Here is a 24,128-nt window from a genome sequence, read left to right as displayed (position 1 = left end):
TACCTTTCAGTAAGTGACCATTTAATGTAGGGGAAGGTTGTTCTGAAGGCAGCGTGGGCATGTGGGAGACGTGCAGAGGTTGCACAGGGTGAGTGGGCACAGCAGTGAGGGGCTGGGGTTGGACTGGGGGGCTCAGAGGTCTTTCCCAGCTTCGAGGATCCTCTGTTCTGCTCGCCCTTCCTATGCAGGTCATGTTATAGAGCCTCATTTAATAGAGTGCAAAAATGTATTCACATGGAGAAAAAAAAATCTTTATTAATTTGTTTGTATAAAGAGTAACAAAGTGCTTACAGATTTAAATCGGGTTCATACACGACGTACGTACAGGAAAAAAAACAACAAGTAATACTGTAAAAATAAATCTGACCTGGTTGCCGCTCTTACTTACAACTTCTTTTTAATATATATATATATAGATATAGATATTTAAAGATGTCTTTCTATTATTGCCAGAACTATTTCCACTTTCAGAATCCAGGTTTGGTGGAAAAACAATGTTGCCCAAAGGGTAGGATATGGGTCAGCCAAAGGTTTCCAGTTAAACCAGTGCTCCTGGAAGAGCCCAGCCTTACAGAACGGGGCCGCAGTGCGGCTCAGTGGCATTTGCAATGCCAGCTCTGGTCCTGACAACACAACGTGCGTGGTCCCAGGGAGCCTCACAGGGCTGTGCTCTCCTGCTCATCAGCGGAATACGTCACAAGCACGGGGCTGGAGACTGTAAGTCAAATTAGACGACGGCCAATGCTATTATTTAAAGCAGTCACCTTACGCCAAGGGAGCAGCTTCACAGGAACAAACTGCTAAAATGCACGAGCATGCTGGCCAAGGAAGTTCACTGACAAAAAACAAGTGTTGTGTGCACCCCTCTGCTGGCACTACGGATAACAAGATGACGTTTGTAGGGTCAAAGGGTTCTTTCCTTCTCCTAGTAAGCTTTCCTGGTGCTCAAAACTCTACCGAGTTACTCTTTGCTGGGGGAGTATTCCCCTTAAATCTGTGCATGGTTTAATTGTCTTTTCTCTCCCCCTAGGTTAATTACTGTCCCGTGCACATCTCATGGCACTGTAGCTCACTTAGTTGCAGTACAAGCTGGAGATCAATGTGTTTGCACACTTAATAGCTACATCACGGGGGAGAGCTCTGGGGGGAGGAAGAGAGGGGTAAGGAGGGCATGGAAGGCTGGCTGGGAAAAGCAAATACATTTATCCAGAAACTGGGCTTCTCGATGAAATGCATAAATATACATGCTCATTCATGCCTTTTTTTTTAAACTGTTTGAAATAGGATAATCAAATAACACTTTAAAAGTATCTTTAAGAGCTTGGAGCTGCAGCTGGCTTCTTATTATTTTCTTTTTCTCAAGATTTTTTTATGCCAAATTGTTTTGTTGTTTTTTGTTTCTGAAATGTAAGTGCACAGGGAGGGGATTCATAAGCCAGAATTTCCTCCAAACTTCCTCAGAACTTCATAGGAAATGAGGATGACTACTGTTACATCCACTGGTTCACAGAATAAGCGTGAACAGCAAACGTGTTTTAAATGCTACAGGTTGCACTGAGACGTGCTGAGAACTGTAGCAATTTTTGACACTGCTTTCAGCTCACATTCATCAGGATAGTTCAGAGTGGAGCGAGACCATAACAAAGAGAAAACTGCCTTGCAGTAACTGGTGCAAGAGGAGTTGAAGCTATTGTTTCTGCCATACCTCATAATTAATTTGATCCAACTGTTGACTGAATTGAAATAAAGAAAAAAGGAAAACTGTTGGAAAAATGATCCTTTGAACACACGAGCACAGTCAGAATACAAATTACAGTAGTTAAAAAGTGAAAGGCCTTGGGCATTTACATTTTGACACACCATTAAAGCACTGACAGTATAAAAACCGAATTACATCTTGCTCATAATTGTTTCAAACCCTTGAATCAGGTTGTGAAAGGTTGTCCGCTTATCGTGCTTGAATATCCAGCATTTCCTCATCAGCTGGTCGATCTGGAAGAGGAAAAAGAGAAATTTCTAAAGGTTGAATGAAACAGCTTGTTTCACTGCTAAGTGCAGAGGGAAATTCAGTGCTGAAAAACATTTACAGATAATGCTTAAAAAAGGTGGAAATGCCTTTCTGCCAGCAGCCATAGAGGATTTTCTACAGGGAGTGTATTCATTTGTGTGTGCCTGGTGCTTTTGCTGCTTATTTGCTGTAAAAGAAAGAGGACTGATAGCAGTGGAGCTGTGTTACCTCCTCAGGGCAGTTGGGTGGACGTGGCAGACGTTTCTCTTCTTGCAGGACACGCACGAGCCGTGCTACCGTCATCTGGCCCTGTGTGGGGCCAATCATCTTCAGGAACTCCTGGGGAAAGAGCAGGAGTCAGTTGTGCTACCTCAGCACTGAGCCACACTGCTGCAGTTTGACACTGAGATGCCACTGCAATCTCAGTGTGAAAGTGAACAGCAGATGTTTGTCATCATATATGCACACTGCAAAGGGAGAGAAACATCTTTCTGTTTAGTTTCCTCCCTGGGATGTGTGGTCACCACAGCCTGCCTCTGTGCAGGGTCTGCAGTGAAAGGCAACCATGAAGGTTGTTTTGAGAAGACAAATTCTGTGCATTTCTTGTTTCATTCATAGAATCATAGAATCACCAAGGTTGGAAAAGACCTCAAAGCTCATCCAGTCCAACCGCTCACCTATTCCCAATAGCTCCCACTAAACCATGTCCCTCAACACAACATCCAGTCTTTCCTTGAACACCCCCAGGCTCGGTGATTCCACCACCTCCCTGGGCATCCATTGCAGTGCCTGACCACCCTTTCTGAAAAGTAATACTTCCTCATGTCCAGCCTGAATCTCCCCTGCCGTACCTTGAAGCCATTCCCCCTGGTCCTATCACTGATGACACGAGAGAAGAGGCCGACCCCCAGCTCACTACAACCTCCCTTCAGGAAGTTACAGAGAGCAGTGAGCTCTGCCCTGAGCTCCTCTTCTCCAGGCTGAACATTCCCAGCTCCTTCAGCCTCTCCTCATATGGCCTGTGTTCCAGACCCCTCACCAGCTTCGTTGCCCTTCTTTGAACACATTCCAGGGCCTCAATATCTTTCTTGCAGTGAGGGGCCCAAAACTGGACACAGCACTCAAGGTGCGGCCTCACCAGTGCTGAATATAGGGGAACAATCACCTCTCTGCTCCTGCTGGCAGCACTGTTTCTGATGCAGGCCAGGATGCCATTGGCCTTCTTGGCCACCTGGGCACCCTGTCGGCTCATGTTCAGCCGAGCATCAATCAATACCCCCAGGTCCATTTCCTCTACGCAGTCCTCCAGCCACACCGCCCCAAGCCTGCAGCGTCGCCTGGGGTTGTTGTGGCCCAAGTGCAGGACCCGGCATTTGGCCTTGTTGAAACTCATCCCATTGGCTTCAGCCCAGCTCTCCAGCCTGTCCAGATCCCTCTGTAGGGCCTCGCTACCCCCAGGCAGATCCACACTTCCAGCCAATTTGGTGTCATCTGGGAGTTTACTGAGGGTGCACTCGATGCCCTCATCGAGGTCATCAATAAAGATATTGAAGAGGACAGGCCCCAGTACCGACCCCTGGGGAACACCACTCACAACCGGTCGCCAGCTGGATTTGACTCCATTCACCACCACAAACAAAACCACACAAACAAAATCTGATGCAAGCATCTTTAACAGTGCTTTCCTCCACGACCACTTACTGTCATCGGGCTGGACTCCGAATCGCAGTAGGTGAGCAGTTCGTACAGCGTCACCCCGAACGACCACACATCTGAGGCGATGTAAAACTTACTCTGAATCAAGCATTCTGGAGCATACCTGTGGCCACAACACGACACTGTTAAGCTGCATTCAGAGCTGCAAAGATTTACCCATAGGTGCACAACCAGTGTGAATCGAACCTAAGTGAGCTGAGGAGGCACGCGCTGCATTCATCCTCCTTACACACAATTGTGCCCCATAAATGTGTCCATAAGGCTTGGGATGGCACAGCAATAGTAAACAAGGAACATCTTACACAGCAAAACACCCCGAGATTAAGGGAGACCAAAAGCAAAATCATGGGGAAGTGGATTATTGAGTGCAGGAGGACACTAATGCAAAAGCAGATTAGTCAGCTATGTGCTCTTTCTTGCTAGGATACTGTACCAGTCCTGAGGCCTCTCAGTTAAATGGGAGAAATCCTCAGGATACCTAAAAGAGGCTTCTAAGCCCCTGAGGTGAGCTATTCTGTCGCACAGTCTGGTTAATGAAAATGGGTTATAACTTCTTATTACCAAAATACAGGGCTGTCGAGGTCATCTTTGACAGTGTAATACTCCTTATCAGTCTCGATGGCTTTGGTGAGACCAAAATCCCCAATTTTCACTCTGTTCTCACTTTCAACAAGGACATTTCTTGCTGCTAAGTCACGGTGCACATACTGACAGGAGCCCAAGTAGTCCATCCCCTGTAAGAGAAGAAAGCCTTGTAGGTTAGTTTCTCTAATACTTAACATCACTGTTTTTCTCCCAACCTCCCTTCCAAGCATTCTCTTTTTCCTGCAGTAGTATTCCATCCAGATTTTCCATGGCAAGTTGTGCTGGTACTTTCCAGGGTCCTTTTCTGGTCCACATCCTTCTTCTAGACTCTGCCTTTGGGTTCCCCATCTGCTAAGGCAGGTTGTTGTTCCTAGTCTATGCCTTTTAACTTTCAGCTAAGCAACCAGTCTCTCAGAGCCTTCTCTCCATGGCAACTGTTCCTCTCTGCATGCTGCTAGGACTGAATGATGCCTGTGCCTGTGCTGCTTTTAGCTGCCTTGTCCACCACAATCACAAAGTCACAGCCTCTGACAAAAGGCACACAGCTTCATGTGGTCTTACTGCAGTGTGTGCTTGCATCTCATGCTGTCCTCCCTCTGTAATGCTTCCAATTCTGTAATTCTTTCTTCTCATGGTCATTGTTTATGCGAGGGAACCTAATAATTGCTCCTTTTATAGCATCTGCAGCACCTGAGAGACTGCTTTTTGAGGACAAAGCCATGGTTTTGACCATAAAGCAAGCCTCCTTTCTTCTCATCCCTTACCCTGTTAAATGAATACTAAACTAATCAAACAGGAGAGTTACAAGAAAGCTCTGGTGCCAGGCTCACCTTGCAGATCTGAACTGCGTATCTGAGAAGTTGTTTGAGATTGATTTTGTTCTTGTTTCGTGGCAGATATTCCTTTAAGCTCCCAGAAGGAAGAAATTCCATGATGAGTTTAATCCCATTTCCTCCTAAAAATGAGTGCATGGTTAATTTACAAACGTGACCCTCCTCACATCATTAACATCAGAACCTTTTGTACAACACCCACAGCAGTGGCAGCATTTGTTCTTTAACAACACTGTATGACCACAGCCAGGCAAACCCATTATCAGTCACTGTGGCAATCCAGTAGAGAACCTGTTCCAGGCAGCACAGTTACTGAACATAAAGGTCTTTACATTTTCTTCAGCTTTTAAATGCTAAGTGTAAGGCAATGGAGCTCTATTCTGTGACTCCTGACATCTGCTTCTACCAATGACCTCTAGGCTTTACAGCCTGTGAACTGGCTCATACTGTCAGCTCACTCCTGGCTCACACAGACCACCACCCAGCCCAGGTGATTAAAATCCTTTCCATGGATTTGGTGAACTCCAACAACTTTGGTCACATCAAAGTTAGCTAGGTGTGAAAATGGGCAGGAGGACTTCAGGCAAAGTTGGTGCTTATTCCATGAAGAAAGACACCTCAACCCACATAACAGAACTGTTAGGCTTTTTAAAATGCTTAATTTTTAAAGGAACATTTTTTATGCTGTTAGTGTGTATTTTTAGTATTCTTCATGAAGACTTACCATCTTCTGTGCAAATTCCCTTATACTTGACAATGTTCTCATGATACAGATTCCTCAAGATTTCTATTTCCTTCTTGAGGTCAGCAATGTGATTCCCTCCAGTCTCTGGCTTCAGAGATTTAACTGCCACTTGTTCTCCTGTATTGTCACCTTCTGGATCGTATCTGCACAGTTCAACCTTCCCAAAGTGGCCCTAATTGTCAAAGAAAAGAGCATAACTTAACACTCCCTAACCAGATTGTCCCTGATGCTCCACTTGAGGCATTTACAACTCCCATCTTCCTGCTGTGATTCGGAAAGCACACACAGATCTATGCACACACACACACATACACACACCCCTCTATAAAAATGCCAAGAGACCTGAAATTCTGCTAACAATTTACAAACCAGATCACTGTTTACTCGATATCCACAAAAGCTTTCCTTATCTTCCATACAGAACACACACAGTGTGCTTTTTAGAGAGTGTTGAGGTGCTGGAACAGCTGCCCAGAGAGGCTATGGATGCCCCCTCCATCCCTGGAGGTGTTCAAGGCCAGGTTGGATGGGGCCCTGGGCAGCCTGGGCTGGTATTAGATATGGAGGTTGGTAGCCCTGCATGTGGTCCCTTCCAAGCCATTCTACAATTCTATATACATCTTTTTTTTTTCAGCAGGATTAACCAAGAATTCCCTGGCACCTCTGTCTATCCCTGAGTGCAAACACACTTCCTCCTCCTCCTCTTCCTCATGATACCTCCACTCCTCCCTTTACTGTGTTAAACGTTCAAAAGTTACCACAGTTCTCTTCACGCTCAGTCCTGACAGCACTTAAGGGCTGTCTGATCTGGGAAAAGTCACAGTTCCCACTTCCAACGCAGGGACCTAAATCTGATGTTACTCTTACTTACCTCTCCCAAATCACGGATTCTCTTCAAGAATCGTTTTTCAAAGAGTGTGGGATCGACCTCTGTAACAGGCTTCTTCTCCGAGACAATATCAGGGTCTGAGAGTGGAAAAGTACCAAATTAGACAGATTCCTGAAAGGACACCTTGGTCTTGATGGACACTTAGGGCATCCTGGTTCATCTGCTGCTATTAGTGCCTCTGTCCCTACTCTCTCAACCTCTTTTATTTAAACCTCGCCCATTTCTTGATAGGGAATTTCTTCCACTGCTCTGTGCCAGTCCACCACTTCCCCAGACTGATTCAGTCTCATCTCAGCACACTTCCCCCCCTGCAGGAGTTATTCAGCTTCTGTGGCTACGTATTGCTAGATGGTATGGTTTTGCCCTTATTATGTGCTGATTTTCTGTTAGCTTCTCTTTGTAACTACAACATCAGATGAACCAGGAACACTGTTAATGCCCTGATTCTGTCAAGAATCCCACGGAAATTTCATGGAGCTCAAAGACTGGCTTGAAGCTGACTTGAGCTATTAGATAGCCTTGTTTCTTACAACACAGGCAATGCATGTTCCTTCTAGCTTCTTTGTCTGCAGACATTAAGGGCAAGAATCTTATTCCACAGAGGAGCAACAAGTACCTGAAAAAATATCTGCAAGATCACTGTGGAAATGAGGCTATTTTGTACTTGACACTACATATTACAGTAAATGTTTCTAAGAGGAGTGGGCGCAGCCCTGAGCTGCTGGAGTTCAGAGAGCACACAGAGCATTTGAAGTTGGGTGGTGCTGTGTGGAGTCAGGGCTTGGGCTCAACGGTCCCTGTAGGTCCCTTCCAATTCAAGATACTCTTTTGACACTGTCCCCATGCTAAAATGCTCCTGCAAGCCGTCCAGTTTTAGCCAAACAACCCACACTTCCCTATCCAACTCTCCAGCCAATCAGCAAAATCAAGCCTTACTTTGCTCCTCCAGTTTGTTGATGTCTCTCATGATGGCTCTGAAGAAGGGTCTCTGGTGGGGGTCGTAGTTCATGCACTGTTTCATCAGGTCAGCTAGTTCTTTGCACGATGGTGTCATCAACATGAAATGCCCTTCGTAGAACCTTTCCTTCTGCAAAGCACGAATGAAAACTCCAGCATGAATTTTAGCTCGTTATTTAATCGACCTGTGTTCTACATTAGAAGATAAGACTACTTTCTCTTAATTTCATCAAGTAAATTTCAGCATTAACTCTAAATCGTCACCTGCCAGTAGAGAACTATTAGTAATGATGAGCCTGGTGCAGTTTGGAGCAATCACAACACACAGTTTCTAGCAGCTGCTGAACATTTTATCTTTCAGAGGTTATTTTTCTGCCAGGTGCCAGGCTCACCATTTAGTTACGCACTGGGACACATGGCCACGTGGGAATGCTTAGCAAGGAAAACCACCAAAAGACAGGCAAACAATGAGAAGTTAAGAGCGATGGGGCATAGGTGGGATGAGGGTGGCTTTGTACATTTTCTAAGCTCAGCAAAACCACCCCAGTTGCCTGCCTTGTGCATGAAGCAACCTGCAGCTGGGGCAGCAAGTTCCCTTCAGTTACCTCCTGTTAAAACAACTCAGGCAGTGACTCAAGTACTCAGTCATTTCCTTCAGACAAGCAGCAGCTGCCTTGCTCCATCGCCTTCCCAACACAGCAAAACTTCAAGAGAGAAAAAGCACATATGGAACATAGGCTGAAGGGCTCTGGCAGTGTTGAACAAAAACTGCCAGAGCAAAGCAGAACAACTTTTTTTTTTCCTTTCAAGCTTTCAGAGCAGGCAATATGTTGTCCCATTGGAGACCAGTTTGGAACCAACGTCCAAAAGAACTGAAAAACCTTCAGTTTTTAAGCTGAACCTCAGACAGTTTATAATTGGAGATGTGGATTAGGAAAAGAGAGATGTGACAGCCTCAGAATTGTAATTGTTTCTATGCTGCATTTTGAAAATCACTACCAAGGTGAAGTAATAATTAGCATCTTTGTAGCGAGGACAAGAATTCCTGCTGCAATCTGTGGCAATTCAGATGGAATCTGCCCCTTACCAAGTACAGCTGACCTGGGTTTGGTATAAGACAAAAGCAGCTTAAATTATGGAAACCGAAGTGCTGAAGAAGATAAATCTGAGTTGTCAAGGTCAAGTTTAAGCAATGGAGCTTTACCTCTGCCAACGTCTTGTCTTTCAGTGGCGTTTCTCCATTATAGCAGATTTCCCACAGTGTTGTACCAAAACTCCACTTATCTGCTGCAATGCTTAAATTTTTTGAGTCTTCAACACATTCGGGTGCAATCCAGGGGATTCGCTCCACACATTCTTAGATAAAACACAGAATCAAAGCAGTTTGGAATTAATATGAAACTTCAACTTATTCTTGTCTAACTGCTGCTTAACTACAATAAACTGAAGCTGAAATATTCGTCCAGTTTCAGGAAATCTTGATTGTGAAATCCCTGTTCTCATACAGACATTTCCATGGCTTTTATAAGCTCATGGTTTGGGTCATTCAGAAGCTGAGATTCTTTCTATACCCTCTTGCTGGGTCTTGAGATGAAATTAAGTAAAACAAATACAACAAGCTCCAACCATCAGTGACACTCCTTCGCTTCAGCGTTGTGGTTTTCAGCTTCATAAAAACAGACTGCTTTTATTGTACAGCCAGTTCTAGTTGGTACAGATGGTATTTTTCCCTTTCCCCTTCTCAATCACAGTGGAGAGAGAAATCCAATTCTTGTACCATACCTTGCCTGGACAGCACAGTTATTGGTATTCCTGGGTCGCTCAGCTTTATGAAAGGTCCATATTCGGTGTCAATTCCCTCTCTTGCCAAGAGGATGTTTTTAGTACACACGTTTCCATGTACCAAATCCTTATCCTCCTGTAGTAGGGTAAGAAAAGAGTGCAGTGAGTGAGCAGAGCTCTGCAAAGTGCCCTTGACGTACCTGTAGCATCAGGGAGCAGAAGACTCCAAACTGAAACCCAAAAATACAGCTTGGAAGAAATTATCCTAGAGAAAAGCAGGGCAAGGTTTTGTATTTGTAAATTTGATTAGTTTTGGAAAAAATTCCTTTTTCATGACAAGCAAAACTGCAGAAGTGGAACACTGCAGTTTCCAAGTACCTACAAGGAACCAACGGCAAACATAAGCACAAAGAGTATTCGGCTTGCTGATAAAAAAAGGTGCTCATTACCCTCTCTAAGAGTCTTTCCTTATTTAAAGCCACACAGTAAATGTTAAAAAAATATCCCAATATCACATTGCACAGTCCCACTACCCAAGGAAAGAACTTCATTAGTAATAATGCACATGAAATCTAGGTAACATTAGCTTGCAGCAAGCTACAGGCAATGCTTCTATCTTACCAGGTAGCTTAGCGCACTTGCAAGTTGCTTGGCTACATTGAATTTCCAGGGAGTTGTCAGGAGTTCACTTTTCCGATGCATGAACAAATCCAGAGGCCCAAATTCAACAAATTCTTCAACCATGATATCTACAGAACCAGGTGCATAAAGTCAGTATTGCAATCACCAGGGTCTGGATAAACCGTCAGTTCGTTGCCACCTTCTTCCACCCCCACCCCAAGGCAAGCTGCTTAGAATTTCTTTATTTCACCTTCTTGGAAGTTTATTTCAGTGCTCAAAGAGTCCAAACTGCAAAGAGAGACTTTATGTAGTAAAATAACAGTCAACCAGAAGCAAAGCATTTCCAGAGCCTTGCCAGGGAGATGCCTGCTGTTGGAAGGCTGGTTTGTACTGACACTACTGCCATCCCTTTGGCTTTCTGACCTCGAGGATCATCCTGTAAGACATGTATTCAAAGAAAGCACTGCAAAGGAAATCTGATTAATAGAAAGGACTTTGCAGCTGCCTGGCTGTTCCAATTCCACTTCTGTCTGCTCTGAAAAGTCAAGCAAGAGATGGCAGCAGCCAACCACATCTCCCTGGAGGCCAGCTCTGATCTGAATGGCTGCCTTGTCCTTACTGAAGCCTGCTGCTTAAAAATCCCATCAAAGAGATGTTAACTGAACTCACTTTCTAAGTCACGGACGCAGACTCCATGGAGGAAGACGATGTGCTTGTGAGAAACCTGCCTCATCATGCTTGCTGCTTCAAAGAAGGCCTGTTAGAAAGGGAAGCAGATAAGCCATTAAACTGCTGATCACTGCAGCAGCCATCCATGCAGTGAACAAAATGGAACAGCAACAACATACACTTTTGCAAAAGATAACTGTTCCACAACAGGGTTTGCCATCCCACCATAGTACTGGGGCTGTGGTGAGCCGTCGTGGATGCACTCACTGTTCCCTGGGTTACATAAGCTCTTCCCTGCCCTTTTGCAGGCACAAGGTCTGCATCCCCGTGTGCCTCTCTTTCCAGATGATTAAGCAAAATGCAAATCAAATAACTTGCTTGAGGCCACGTCAGTGACTGAATTGGTGAAAGACTCCCAAGCCCACTGCACAACACAGAGGTAACTTCAGGTGGGTGGCAGTACCCTCACTGAAACCCATCACTCAGCTGACACAGTTCAGACCTCAGGCACGGGTATGCCTGTGCATTTCAGACCACAGCAAGGTCTGGCTCCATTTTGCTTGTGCTTACAGCCTGCGCACAAAATCAGCTTTCTAGGTATCTCAGAGGGCTGATCCGTGAGATTGGACTGCATAAATTGCTGAGAGAGACCCCAGCATCTTCCCATTCTCCTATTACATTCACCAACCCTATGTTTCTTAGACACTCCACAGTTAAATGTGGCGAGGCCCAGTGTTTACAGTTCAAGAGAAAAAAAGAAACACTTGCCAAAGAAATGTCTCTGTGACTGGGGTCCAAAACTTTCAGGAGCACCTTAATCTCTTTTTCGTTCTGATATCCTTCATTCTCATCATCTTTGTAGTTGAGAATCCCTGAGTAAATCTGTGTTCTTGTCCCTCTTCCAAGGTGTTCACCCTAAGACATAACACAGCACGTATTTTCAAACCAGGACATGAAACAAACAAATGTAGATTTACACAAATAGTTGAACCTTCACTCTATTCTGCCTCTCAGAATTAGCCCTACATACAGGCTTAAAATTATTACAGAGTGAAAAACCAAAGACAACGTGTTATTCTTCATTCTAGTAGTCTCTGAGAACGTTTACCACTGTAAACTCTTTTGATATGCAAGGGCTATTGCATCTTCACTAACATCAAGCAGGTTCAGTGTAATTTAACATCATTAGACTAAACATTAAATGAATAAATAGTAACTGGCCTCTGATTTACAATAAGCTGCTACTGAGCCAATCTTTTATGTGTTTCCAAAAGTCAAAGGAAGTAATATTTCAATAGAACACTTTGTTTTGGAATGTAATTTCCTTCTAAATAAGAGAGGATTCTGTCTTGGGATATTTTTGCAGGAAGTCTGAGTGTTGATTGTTAATATACCAAACTAAAAACAATTAACATAATCCATACCTGTTTTCCTCAGTCATTAAAGCTTTCTGCCTTAAAGAAATCTGACTGATTTAAGAGGCAGACATTTTTAGAAACAGTCACTGTGATTTAAGCATTCAAACCACTGTGTGTTTTTTAAAGCTTATTCAGGTGAACTGTCCCACTAACTGCAAATGACTCATCAGAAAATTTGGCAATGTGCACAATCAGTTTGGAAAACAAGATTTTGAATGCCAAGAATCTTCAAATCCTTTGAATACTTTGCTTTTATTTCCCTGTAGGAAAAGCTGCTTGTTTCTCCAGTAGGTCAGGCTTCAAGAGATACAGGTATATTCTATGGTACAACCCAGATAGCAAGAACAGCTCCTAAGACTTCCATGATTCTTTAAGAATAACTTTACAAGCAGCTCATTCCAAAATGCATTAGAAAATTGCTCCAATATCCATTTGTGCAATATCCAACCAGCCAGGATGAGGTGATTTTATCTACTCTGAGCATGGAGGGCTGCCACGATGGGTGGATTTCAAGACACAAACACCTACCTGCATTATTTCTTCTTTGCGGATTCGATGGAAGCTCAGCTGCCCTAGATGATAAGCAGGCTGACATTCCTGAGCCTTCTTGGTTGCAACCAGCAGGTTGGAGATTTCTGGAAGGTGAGGACAGAAAATATTCTTGAAGACTTCACAAAGATAACTCCATACGTTCACCTTTCTCCATCAGTTACATTTCTGTATGTGCATACTGTAAAGTAAATTCCCAAATGAGAAGGGAGAAAGGAAGAAACTGACTTAACTCCTGGACAGGTAACTTCTGCTCATCATTCAACAGAGAATTCACCAAAGTAGAGCTATATATTTTATATTATACGTATACAATCTTACATACATTATCCAGAGCACTGGATATTGTATATAAGGCCATGTTATTGCCACAGGTTGAGTAAAATAACACTCATCCCCCACTTTGCCTACAAATATGGCCCTTTTCGGTGTGCAGATGGGATGAGGTCACTGGAGCCTCATTTCTTCACCTCCTTGAAAGTTTCTTTAAAGTGCTTAGGGAGACACTAACATCTATGTTCAAAGCATAACACTTACATTAGGGAATGGGAAATGAACAGAAGGAAAAGACTCAAAAGCCTGCTGCTGCTTCCCTGCACAGCTTCTGGTTAGGGAAAAGCATGGATAGATCTAGACAATTCATTAATTAATAATTTCATCTTCCTGTTTTGGTAGCTGACATTATTTATTACAATCTAATGACTTTAAATGTCTGTGTGCATCTGGCTCTCCTGTTAGTGGAGAACATGTGCATCAGGACTCAGAAAGCAAACAGTAACAGACCATATTTTCAAAGCACAGTTTTTATATTTGTGAGAAATATATCTTCATATCTGTGAGACTCCAAAAGAAAAGAAAAAACCATCAGAGAAGAGACAGAATATGGAACAGTAAAGATAATACCCTGAAGCCCCACTGAAGTTCAGAGGTGCCACTATCCTGACTAAAGGAAACACAGTGTGCTACCAGAACAGTGAGGTAGGCAGAAAACTCCCTGAACTGTTCTAATTATTCCAAATACAGCTGTCACAGTTTAATCAGCAGGTCAAAATGTTTAATCTCTCCATGCCTCACACAATTACCAGTGTTCTTCACAAGTATGGAAAACACACGTGTAGCCACAGAGTTCTCTGCTCTAAGACCTAAACAAGCAGGTAATTAATGCAACTCAATTATTCCCCTCATTCTAACAGGAAACCATTATCTGATCAACCCAACCATGCCCACTGTGTTTCCTCTTTCATACAACATACAGCTGCAAGACAACTGTACCTTATAGCAAACAGATCTAGTGTTGGCAGTAGTAGTTGAATGAACGCACATTCATCATCTAAAATCTGATCTCACAAATAAATCCACTGATGTGCTCTGGGGTGCTCTGCTCAATAACAGCTCCAGTCTAAGTCTTCCTCACTGCTTTGTGAATGTTAATAAAGTAAATAGCACGTCACTGTTACAACAAGCAAGCCCAAACCCACGGCTCCCACACAACACACTGAAGCCTCCTTTGCTGGAACTCAGGCCGCATGGCCAGGCTTATGTGACTTAGTGGAGAAAAGGAAGAACCTTATATGGGCCTCACTTTGACACAGCACTGCAGCCCATGACTCAGAGTCAGCTGTGACATTTTGGTTTTAAACAAATCTGGAGCTCGGCCTCTGCCATCGATACTGCAGGGGCCAGTTGTGGAGGTGCAAAAGGGGAAACCGCTGTCATTAGGAAGTTCATACAAACAAGGCTCTCGAGAAGCACCAGCCCATGAACATCCTGTGCTGACCTTGCAGCATTAAAGGGAAACCCCTAAAGCCTTGTTCATGGTGCTTATTTTTTGCTTTTTGACAAGGCCCCCTCTCTATAGAGAAGCAATAAGTAATATGAAAGAGCTTCACACAGGAATGCATGCAAGAGAAGACACTAAGAATGCTTCCTATTGCTGAAGCTTCTTATTTCTCTTAAAGGACAGAGGCTACCTCTTGGCTTTGGTTGGCAGCACCTCTTCAGTGTAAAGCTGATGTTGTCTGTGCGAAGGATTTGTCCTTTCAGGTGATCCATCAACTCTTTTAAGGACGCAAAAGACCTGTTTGAGCCATGTAGGAAGTACCCGCCTTTCTTCACCTCGATCTGGAAGTTCTTGTACTGGACTGAATTATTTATCATCTGCGATTAGAGAAGGGAGGGGGGAAAACAAGCAAAACACTGATCATTGAAGTGAAAGAACACCTGTAGGAGTGAATAAATTTATAAAGCCTTTGAGTTCACATCCAGGACCAGTTAATCATTTGCTCCTATGCTGGGTTCCTCTAAAATTCCAACAGTGCAGGAGAAGGCTCCACAATTCCTGTAGCCTTCAATCCCAAGAAGGCTCACAGGAATGGAAGATCAACATGAAGATGCAAACCTCTAACAAGTCCAAATTTTACTCAGTTAAGAATTGCCAAATCTGGAGCATGGTTTCTAAATCTCGACTTAAAAATAGCAAGAATGCCTTTTGCAGCCTGGGCTGTCTAACAAAGAAACAAGATTTCAGGCTGTGCTTCAGATCCTCCAGCTCACGCAACGGTGCTGGGGAAGGATGACTTCTGTATTGGTTATTTGGTGTCATTATAAGTACATTCACAGAAGTAAATCCACGCTCAAGGAGCGTTAGATAAGGTGCAGCAGCAAATTCTGTCTGCTGTTTTCCCAGCAGATGAGTTTACAATTTGCTTGCATGTTCACATAGTCCTATTGCTATGAAAGGAAGTGTTCTGGATGTAATAAATGATACGTTCAGAGAGAGCACAAAGGTCTCTCTGACTTTTGTCAGAGGGAAAACAAAGCTATGAGTACAAATGTCCTCCACTTGCTGCATCTGCTGTCAGGAAAAGCTAAGAGAGATTCCCTACAGACTGCAAACATAGCAATATGGATGATGGGGAACCACCAGTCTTCAGCTCACTACTAGACCACTACTGGAATGCTGCTCCTGACGTACCTCTGGGCCTTCAAGGCAAGTCACTGTCATGAGGATGTGGTTAAAGTTTGTGCAGCTCCACCTCAGCACATACATCCCTGCTTCATTCCCCTCCTGGCGCAGTTTGTTGATGGCATATTCGGTGCTGAAAGAGTCAATGTGAAATGGAGGAAAACCATTAAAAGAGGAGAGCAGTTGCATCCATAACCTATTAGTAAATACATAGGAGAGTAATCCTGTACTTGGAATGAAATCATACACTCACAACTCAAAAATATTTACACTATTATTAAAACATAATTTGAGTGCATTACACACTCCCACATTTATTCTTTTTTCTTACATGAGAGCAAAGAAGGAAAGATATATTGCATGCTTACTGGGGAAATTCTGCTTTCACCACAGTGCATATGCAAAATTCTCTTCTAGTTTTCTATATGCTGCATCTAAAAATGTAAAGGCCAAAAAGGTGGACAGAAAGGAGAATAATTCCTTCAGTAAATAAAAATAAACATAAGCATTGTACACCCATCTACTTACTCCTAGGGCCAGTATAAAGAAAGATTGTATTTCATTGCCTGAAATATTCCTGTCTGCTCAAGTGACAATTAGTGAAATAAGTCTCAAAATACTCCTGTGTGAGGAAGCATTGGCTTTATAGATAAGTAAACTGATGAGGAGAGAACTGGTGATTTTTTTCATGGATCAGGAGTAACAGAAGTTGTCTGGCAGCCTTTTGGTAACTAATTCTGGTCATTACAGAAACCTATCAAACATCAGACTTCCTCGGTGTATTCAATATGCAGCAGAATTAGAAGACTAATTATCCAAGTGGGTAAAATAAACAAGTTCACTAACCAAATGGGTCCATGGCAACCATTTTTAATGTTGTGTTCAATCAGTGGAGGAGCCACATCTGTGCAGAGATAATGGTGGGCATCTGCTGTAAGTCTGAAGTATCCATCTATTAATGATGCAAACGACAGAGCTTCATCATGTGAGGACAGTTTTAATTCCTAAAAGAGAAAGATATTTTAGTCAAGAATACTTACAGCTCTGTTAAAGCAGGAAGGTTTCAATATCCAGAAGTTTTTTTCACAATGGGCACAAAATTGCTCAGAAACATATGACAGAAAATCACTCAGAAGGCCAACAGTGACTATTCTCTACCCTCCTTACTGGCTAGAAACTTTCATTCTCCTATGAGAACATGAGTCCTATGTGAGATCTGTAACACAAGCTCCTGTGCTAATCTTTGTGAAGCTGCTCTAATTCAAGAGTAGGGCAGTCATGTAGGATGGGATGTGAAGCCTAGGGACAGCCCAAGAAGTCAGGACACTAAAATTGGGTACCTATGAACTCACTTTCCTTCCTCTCTCTCCCAGGGTCCCTCTGCCATCCTTCCTGAGCTCATCTTCAATCTGCTTCTGGTAATCCAAGCTGTGTGTGGGAAGGCCACAGGTTGAGAAATGTAGCTAAAGAAGTCACCAAAAGCCTGGGGAACTGATAAATACTGGTGGCATGCAGTAACAAATGGAGAGAAATAACCATCCTCATCAAGTTGCTACTCTTCTAATTAGCACTTCTGCATTTGTACAGCGATGAAGACAGCATATTTAACTGTTATTTAAGAGTCTCAATAGAAAATGTTCCCCAGAGAGGTTGCCACCTCTTGCCCAACAATACCAGGTCACTACAGCCACCCACAGGAGGGAAAACTATCCAGGTTTGGTTCTTACCATTTTTTTGTTATCCTGCTTGTTAATGCTAACCGTAGACTCCTTGATGACAATGTGAGTGATTTCAGGAAAATAGGAAAAATTGTTCCACAGATCTCGGGTTTTGTACCTGTCTTCATCCTTTTTGATTTTGCCATCAGATTTTTTCTTCTTCTCTTTCTCCGTCTGTACAGACTGCATTTGGGATAACAGTATATTAATAAAAGCAGTCTGACAGTGCCAGAAAATCATTTTTTAAACAGCTGTTATGCCCCCCCAGAGTAACCCTCAAATTCCAGGGATACTCACATTTGGCTTGAGCCTCCACTGAATTCCATTGTTTCCTGTCACGATGACTTCGTACAATGGAATGATCTCACCATCTCCACAATTAAATCTATTTATTTCACTCTCAGATGAAATAAGCAGAGATGAAGTCTCAAAAATTTCTGCTCCATAATATTTGGTCAAAGTCTCCATTGTTGATAAGTATTTAACCTTCAGATCGCGTGGAGACACGCTACTGTCACAAATGGTTTTATTGTTGAACTCCTTAAGGAAATGCTTGAAAACGTTATTTATCCGAATCCTGGTTAAGAAATTCCTCTGCCTGATAGTCTTGTTCAAAGTTTCAGGAATATAATGTTTATAACTAGAAGGAAAAACAATGCTAGGCATTAATATGTTGTTCCCTAAGTTTGTAATTCTAACATGTGCTAATTGCTTACATTTTGAAAGTAATTCACAGAGTGCAGGATGCAGCAAAGCACTGTGCACTTGGTGTGTTGGAGCTTCCAACCCCTGCACAGTCTGACACTGGAAAGTAAAATGCTTAAGATCCCTTTTGGAAGCCAAGTGCAGCATATCCAACAGTGTTGTCCCAACTTACCTGATATCTTTGGGCAGCTCTGGCAGCTTCACATTTTTCTTAATAGCATAGTGAGAGATTGCAAGCACAGCCATTCCCAGACACTCGTTTTCAATTTCATGAACTTCTTGATCATTTTTAGGGTCACGGATTGGTGCCAGTCCCTTCACTAAATCATATTGACCCTTAATAGGAAGCAAAAAGAGGAAAAAAACGTTACTTCATCTGGCATTTGTCATACTAACAGCCAATGGCACAACGAAAGAGTCACTCAAAAACTGAAAGTCGAGACAAGAAGGGGCAGGGGAAAAGGGTTGTGCAAGAGATGCCATCTTCTCTTAGACCAGTCAATGTAGGCAAGAATAGTCACTCCACAAACCTGCCAGTTTGAGAAAGATCAACCTTTATGCCTTACAGAAGTGCTTTACAATTATGGTTTGTGGAACAGGTGGAATCACCACGTGTGTCATCTCCTCTCATCCACAGCACTTAGGCTTTCCACCAAGAAAGCATGTAGACTCCCAGGCAGAACACCTGCACTGCTCAGAGACCCTTCCAAGCCCCCTTTCCTTTACACAGAAATTCACTTTTCCTTTTTAAATTAACTAAAGCACACCCTTCTAGCACCATCATTATATTTTTTCTGTACGCAATGAATACTTTCCCTCTCTATTTTACCCTTCCTTCATCACCTGATTCTCCCTGTGAACTCCATGCACTCATTCTTTAAGCCACAGCTCAAAGCTTTCAGACAGTCAGAAACATACATGGTCATCAAAGCACGCAGACATTTCTGTGCCTTTGATTAGCACAAACACTTTTCTATTTGTTCTTTTTAGAAGATGTGGTGACCAATGGTAACACTCAGCCTGACACAATCTTGTCTGGAAATATTCATCACTTCACTCATGTTGTGGATTCACAACAGAAAAACGAGTGTTTGCTGGAGCAGCTCCATGCCATCTCACTTCTGAAGGACACAACCGTATTTCAGTCTGAAAACTCCGTAGCTGCTGTACTCAGAACTAACTGCAATCATGTTTTTCTCCAGTGCGTTTAATTTGCTCATTTCACAAGCCTTCATCAACTTCAATCTTCCACTTCCCTTCCCATTGCCGAAACCACAGTGCCTGATTTGCAAAACCACTGGTGTGTACATAACCTTTCTTTTGATGGGGAGCACAGCTTTCTGATATAGGAACCCCACGTGTTTGGAATGAGCAGCATGCTGCCAGCAACTGGGATGCACAGCAGGAGAGAAGAACTGCACGTAGGCAGGCTGTGTGGCAGTGGCATTATGAGTCAATTTTTTAACACCACACAGTAAAATAGACTCATTAAACAGACACAACATCATAGATTTAGTAATGCTACTGTTCATCTGTCAGACTGTAGATGCCACAGTAAATAACTATTAAAAAAATAGTTAATATTAAAGGAAGTGTGCTGTAAAAACCTAGCCCTTCCTGGACTGTAAGGCTGTTTCTTTACATGTTCCACATAGGGTTGGATTGTTCTTCACATAGCAAATTTCTCCACAATGTAAAAGTAAACCCTCACCATCACCAACAGGTAAGCTTAAACATATACTACAGTTGGAAAATAGTTGTGTTTTTTTTAAGCAGAGAATTCCTACTGGATCCAATAGTTTTCAGGTGGGTGGAACTGCACAACCCCCTGCATGCAACTCTCTACCTGTGCAAAGATGTATTCCAATGAGTTTGCATCCAGGATTGGGGTTCCTTCCGGCGCCAGCTTCTTGTCGTAAGAGTTCTTTGACTTCTTTGGGGTATGCCTCCACACTGAGGGTTCATTTTCACTAGTCCCATGCCAGTTTGTGAAGTAGTATCTAGCAAGAAAAAGAAGGATGAACTTTAAAAAAAAAAAATGGGGGAAAATCCTCTATTTACATTGGATACCGATTTTAAACCTTCAGAAGAAAATCAGGTACGCATCAAAACCCTTCAACCTCAGTGAAAGTCAATATGCCTCTATTGAGCACTGTTTGGTGTTTGCATTCCAAGATAAATGGCTCAGCTGAAGGATTAGCAGGGCTTCAAACCTCCTCCTCTATGGAGACTGAGCACTTACTTCCCTTTGGGCTGCAGCTGGAAGCAGCCATGCACTGGGATTTCTCCTTCCCTTTGGCTGGGATGGAGATGGTGAAAAAAAAACTAACTCCAATCATCCAGCTTTTAGGTTACACAGTCAATCTTGTGTATGTACTGCAAATGAGCTTTTTACTCATATCCACACACAAAGCTATTTAATTAAAAACCTGCTAAAAGAGTTGGCATCTGCTGCAAATGAATGAAATTGTTGAGATCAAGCCTCTGTTAGAGGCTGTTGAAAACTCTTTGCCTGAATTACCCCCCAGAAATCTGTTTTTCTCTGGGTTCTATTAAGATCTTAAATCAAGTGAACTTTAGTTAAATCTGGTTTGAATCAATGTGCTTTCAGGAGAGTTCATGCCCTGCGCACGATGGTGACGTACTTACAATTAGAAGGGCAGAGCAGAGCAGATTACTCAGCTCTAAGTAGGAAGGATTTCAGTAAGAATATGCCACTCTCACTCCAGAGAAGTACTCAGCAGTAATCAGAACAAGCAGTGCAGAAGGACTTACTAATGCAGCGGGAGGTGAAAAGGAGACATTCATAGAATCCTGGAATGGCCTGGGTTGCAAAGGAGCTGTTACATTTGCATCTGGCTTTTGGTGGTTTACGTGTATATGTATGTGAATTATATAAGCAAGCATACTTGTAAGCATGAAAACAAGCATCTGCGCATGAACAGGTGCTTCTGAACTCTGGTGGTGTGGCTGCAGTGTACACTCATGGAATCACAGCATGGCCTGGGTTGCAAAGGAGCACAACGCTCATCAGTTCCAACCCCTGCTGTGTGCAGGTCACCAACCAGCAGCCCAGGCTGCCCAGAGCCACATCCAGCCTGGCCTTGGATGCCTGCAGGGATGGGGCATCCACAGCCTCCTTGGGCAACCTGTGAACAGTGCCTCACCACCCTCTGGCTGAAAAACTTCCTCCTCATATCCAACCTAAACCTCCTCGTCTCAGTTTAAAGCCATTCCCCCTTGTCCTATCACCATCCACCCTTGTAAACAGCCATTCCCCTCCTGTTTATATGCTCCCTTTGAATACTGGAAGGCCACAATGAGGCCCCCCTGGAGCCTTTACTTCTCCAAGCTAAACAAGCCCAGTTCCCTCAACCTTTCTTCATAGCAGAGGTGCTCCAACCCTCTGATCATCATAGTGACCCTCCTCTGATTCCTGATGCAGTGACCACAGCCAGCTTCATATAGTTTCACCACCACCTCCTGACAACTGAGCTTTTAAAGCTTTCAAAGTCTGCCTAAATGTGTGATTAACAAAATCATAGGGAACTTGAGTGACCAATCAAAGGAAGCATTATGGATTAAAGGCACTGTATTGCGTTTTTGTCCTTTCTTTTTGTAAGTCTTTTTAAGCCCCGTTAAAAAAAGCATACATATATAGCACTGGCAGGAACACCAATACACAACTATGCCAAAAACTCCCAACAGGGACAGCAAGGCACTGCAGAAATCCTTTGGTTCAAGCACAAAAAGGAAAGAAAATCTCTGCTTCCAGGAAGTTTGTTTTCACATGCTCCTTTATAAGATGAAAGATCATTAATAATTCAAATTCTTTTGGTATTTCCTGAAAATAATTAAGGGCAAGGTTACGTGTACTGTTTATAACTGAGTGGAGAACTTATTTCTTTACTATTAAATGTCTTAATCAATTAAGACAGCACTTATAAGCTGCAATAAAGATTTCCCCATTGTTTGTGGAACCATATAAACAAAGCAGGAGAGTCTCTGCCTTGAACAAACTGATGGTCTTGTGATAAAGAGGACTTTATTCCACTTTCACAACCAGAAATGGGAGCACAAGCTTCCAAATTCAGTTCTGCAGAAGACCTGGAAAGGAGATCTAAGATCCATTCAGTCTGACCAAGGAATGCTCTTCTGTTTCTTCTCTAGTGACTCTGAGGACTCTTCTTTCCCACATTTCCAACAACAAATGCCAGAGGTCCCTTTGGCATGCCAAGCAATGCTGCTACCACTGGCTTAAACAGTGTCCAGCTATGAGATGGTTAAACTCCTCCATCAGCCTGTGTGCTAATGAGGCAGGATGTTACAAAATACTGTGGTTTCTTTTGTTGTAGATTCCTTTTTCACTTGATGCAAGTGAAAGAAATATGGGGCTTGTAGTAAAGACTGCAGTGAAAAAGCAAAGTCCTTTAAAACAAAATGAAAAGTGTATCAGTGGGCATGGATTTAATGGGGAGAGGAGGGTGGGAAGTCCACACAATCAGAAACCAAACATCACGCTTTCAGCAGTGGAAGAGAAATCTAACACCTAAAAGCATTTCAAAACGCTGAGTCACATACCTTCATTTTAGAGATATATAATATTAATAGAACTTGGCTAAATCAGATCTATCAGTGTGATGGCAGTTCAGAAATGAGGCTGTCCCCATAAAACTGATTTGTCTCTGAATGACTCTACACAATCTGATACGTTATGAAAAAATCCCAAGCTGCATCCCTTTCTCAAAAGGAATTTTGCCTCTCGCAGAGCTCTGAATAAACAATATTCATACACAGAAGTTTCACAATCCTGTGCTGTTCCTCAGGTCTCAGTGCTCAGCCCAACCCTGCTCAGGTGCCAAAGCACACAATGATCATAAACGAAAGAAAGGAAAACCCCATTTCACCAATGCACTGCAGCACTGCTGGGCAGACTGGAATATTGAGATTTTAGCACTTTCATTTACATAAAAGCATATGAAATTACTTTTAATACAAATTATTGGCCCAAAGTTTGCCTATTTTCATGCATGAAGTACATCAGACAGATGAGAATCCCCTGCCAAACTTCAAATCCCAACTCCAGAGCTTAAAAAAACAAACCACCATAACTACAAATGCATTTTCCATGGCTTCGTTGTGTGTTAATTTAGAATTAAAAACTAAAAAGATCCAGAAAGTGAAGTTCAGTGTCAAGTAATTCTGCCCAGGTCATTAACATCTGATACGGCTGTAACATCTGCAGTGCCAATGCAAGGACCTGGAGCGAGTACTGCTTGCCCACCCGAAGCAGAAGCACGCCAACACCAGACACAGCAGAAACCATGTAAGAATTAAGGTAATCAAAGCACTGAGTTCCTAATCACAGGATTAAAATATATACTTTTTTCTTTTGCAGAGCAAAGCAGACCGCATCAAAAATTTTCATATCAGGGAAAACATCCCAGGTACAGATTGTACCAAGAATCGTTTTTATCATCAGTATACTGTTAATCTGACTGCTCTTAAAGCAAGAAAGGGCACTTAATGCTCTGTATGAGGGCATCAGAGTCCTCCCAGCTTTCTTTAGAGTCACTGAACCCCATTATTGTGTGCTGTTTATCTGCCAAACTTAATCACAGCTGTTTAAATCCAAGATAAACTGAGATTAAGTCATTAATGCTGCTAATAGTGGTACAGAAAAGGAAAAGACAAGAGTGTCCTTTTCCTCTTTTAACATAGGTATCAGTACCATAATTATTTGAAAAGCAAAGATCTTTTTGTTAACTGTGGGTAATTTCTCCCTGTAACAATTCACCCAACAATAACAACAATTCTGGCCTAGCACAGATTGCAATCAGCAGTGGAATACCTCACAGTTAAAAGATCATGATGACAAAGCTCTCTGCATAAGGGAAGGTCTGTTATCCTCCAACAAGCCTAGAGAACAGTTTAGATGTACAGCCTTCAAAGGCTTCATGCAACAGCT

At 42.8% G+C, this 24,128-nt stretch overlaps 1 protein-coding gene across 3 annotated transcripts in view; it reads right to left on the bottom strand.

Annotated features, from left to right (window-relative positions):
- Positions 1–1,387: 1,387 nt before the first annotated feature.
- Positions 1,388–24,128, bottom strand: part of JAK1 (Janus kinase 1) — a 55,925-nt gene continuing 33,184 nt past the window's right edge. For all 3 annotated transcript variants that reach the window (XM_048944274.1, XM_048944273.1, XM_048944275.1), the window contains exons 5-25: positions 20,007–20,160; positions 18,333–18,496; positions 17,753–18,095; positions 17,465–17,638; positions 16,584–16,741; positions 15,747–15,870; positions 14,743–14,929; positions 12,752–12,858; positions 11,574–11,720; positions 10,806–10,893; positions 10,137–10,264; positions 9,516–9,651; positions 8,938–9,089; positions 7,713–7,863; positions 6,759–6,853; positions 5,867–6,059; positions 5,140–5,264; positions 4,286–4,458; positions 3,710–3,827; positions 2,237–2,347; positions 1,388–1,992 (exon numbers count right to left, since the gene is read on the bottom strand). In XM_048944274.1, coding sequence (XP_048800231.1) covers positions 1,891–1,992; positions 2,237–2,347; positions 3,710–3,827; positions 4,286–4,458; positions 5,140–5,264; positions 5,867–6,059; positions 6,759–6,853; positions 7,713–7,863; positions 8,938–9,089; positions 9,516–9,651; positions 10,137–10,264; positions 10,806–10,893; positions 11,574–11,720; positions 12,752–12,858; positions 14,743–14,929; positions 15,747–15,870; positions 16,584–16,741; positions 17,465–17,638; positions 17,753–18,095; positions 18,333–18,496; positions 20,007–20,160 — 3,130 coding nt within the window. In that variant the 3' untranslated portion in view covers positions 1,388–1,890. The remainder of the gene's footprint in view (positions 1,993–2,236; positions 2,348–3,709; positions 3,828–4,285; positions 4,459–5,139; positions 5,265–5,866; positions 6,060–6,758; positions 6,854–7,712; positions 7,864–8,937; positions 9,090–9,515; positions 9,652–10,136; positions 10,265–10,805; positions 10,894–11,573; positions 11,721–12,751; positions 12,859–14,742; positions 14,930–15,746; positions 15,871–16,583; positions 16,742–17,464; positions 17,639–17,752; positions 18,096–18,332; positions 18,497–20,006; positions 20,161–24,128) is intronic.

The sequence above is a fragment of the Lagopus muta genome, chromosome 5, assembly GCF_023343835.1.
Source record: "Lagopus muta isolate bLagMut1 chromosome 5, bLagMut1 primary, whole genome shotgun sequence".
In the NCBI taxonomy this organism is placed as follows: domain Eukaryota; kingdom Metazoa; phylum Chordata; class Aves; order Galliformes; family Phasianidae; genus Lagopus; species Lagopus muta.
This window is presented reverse-complemented; position numbering and strand designations above follow the sequence as displayed.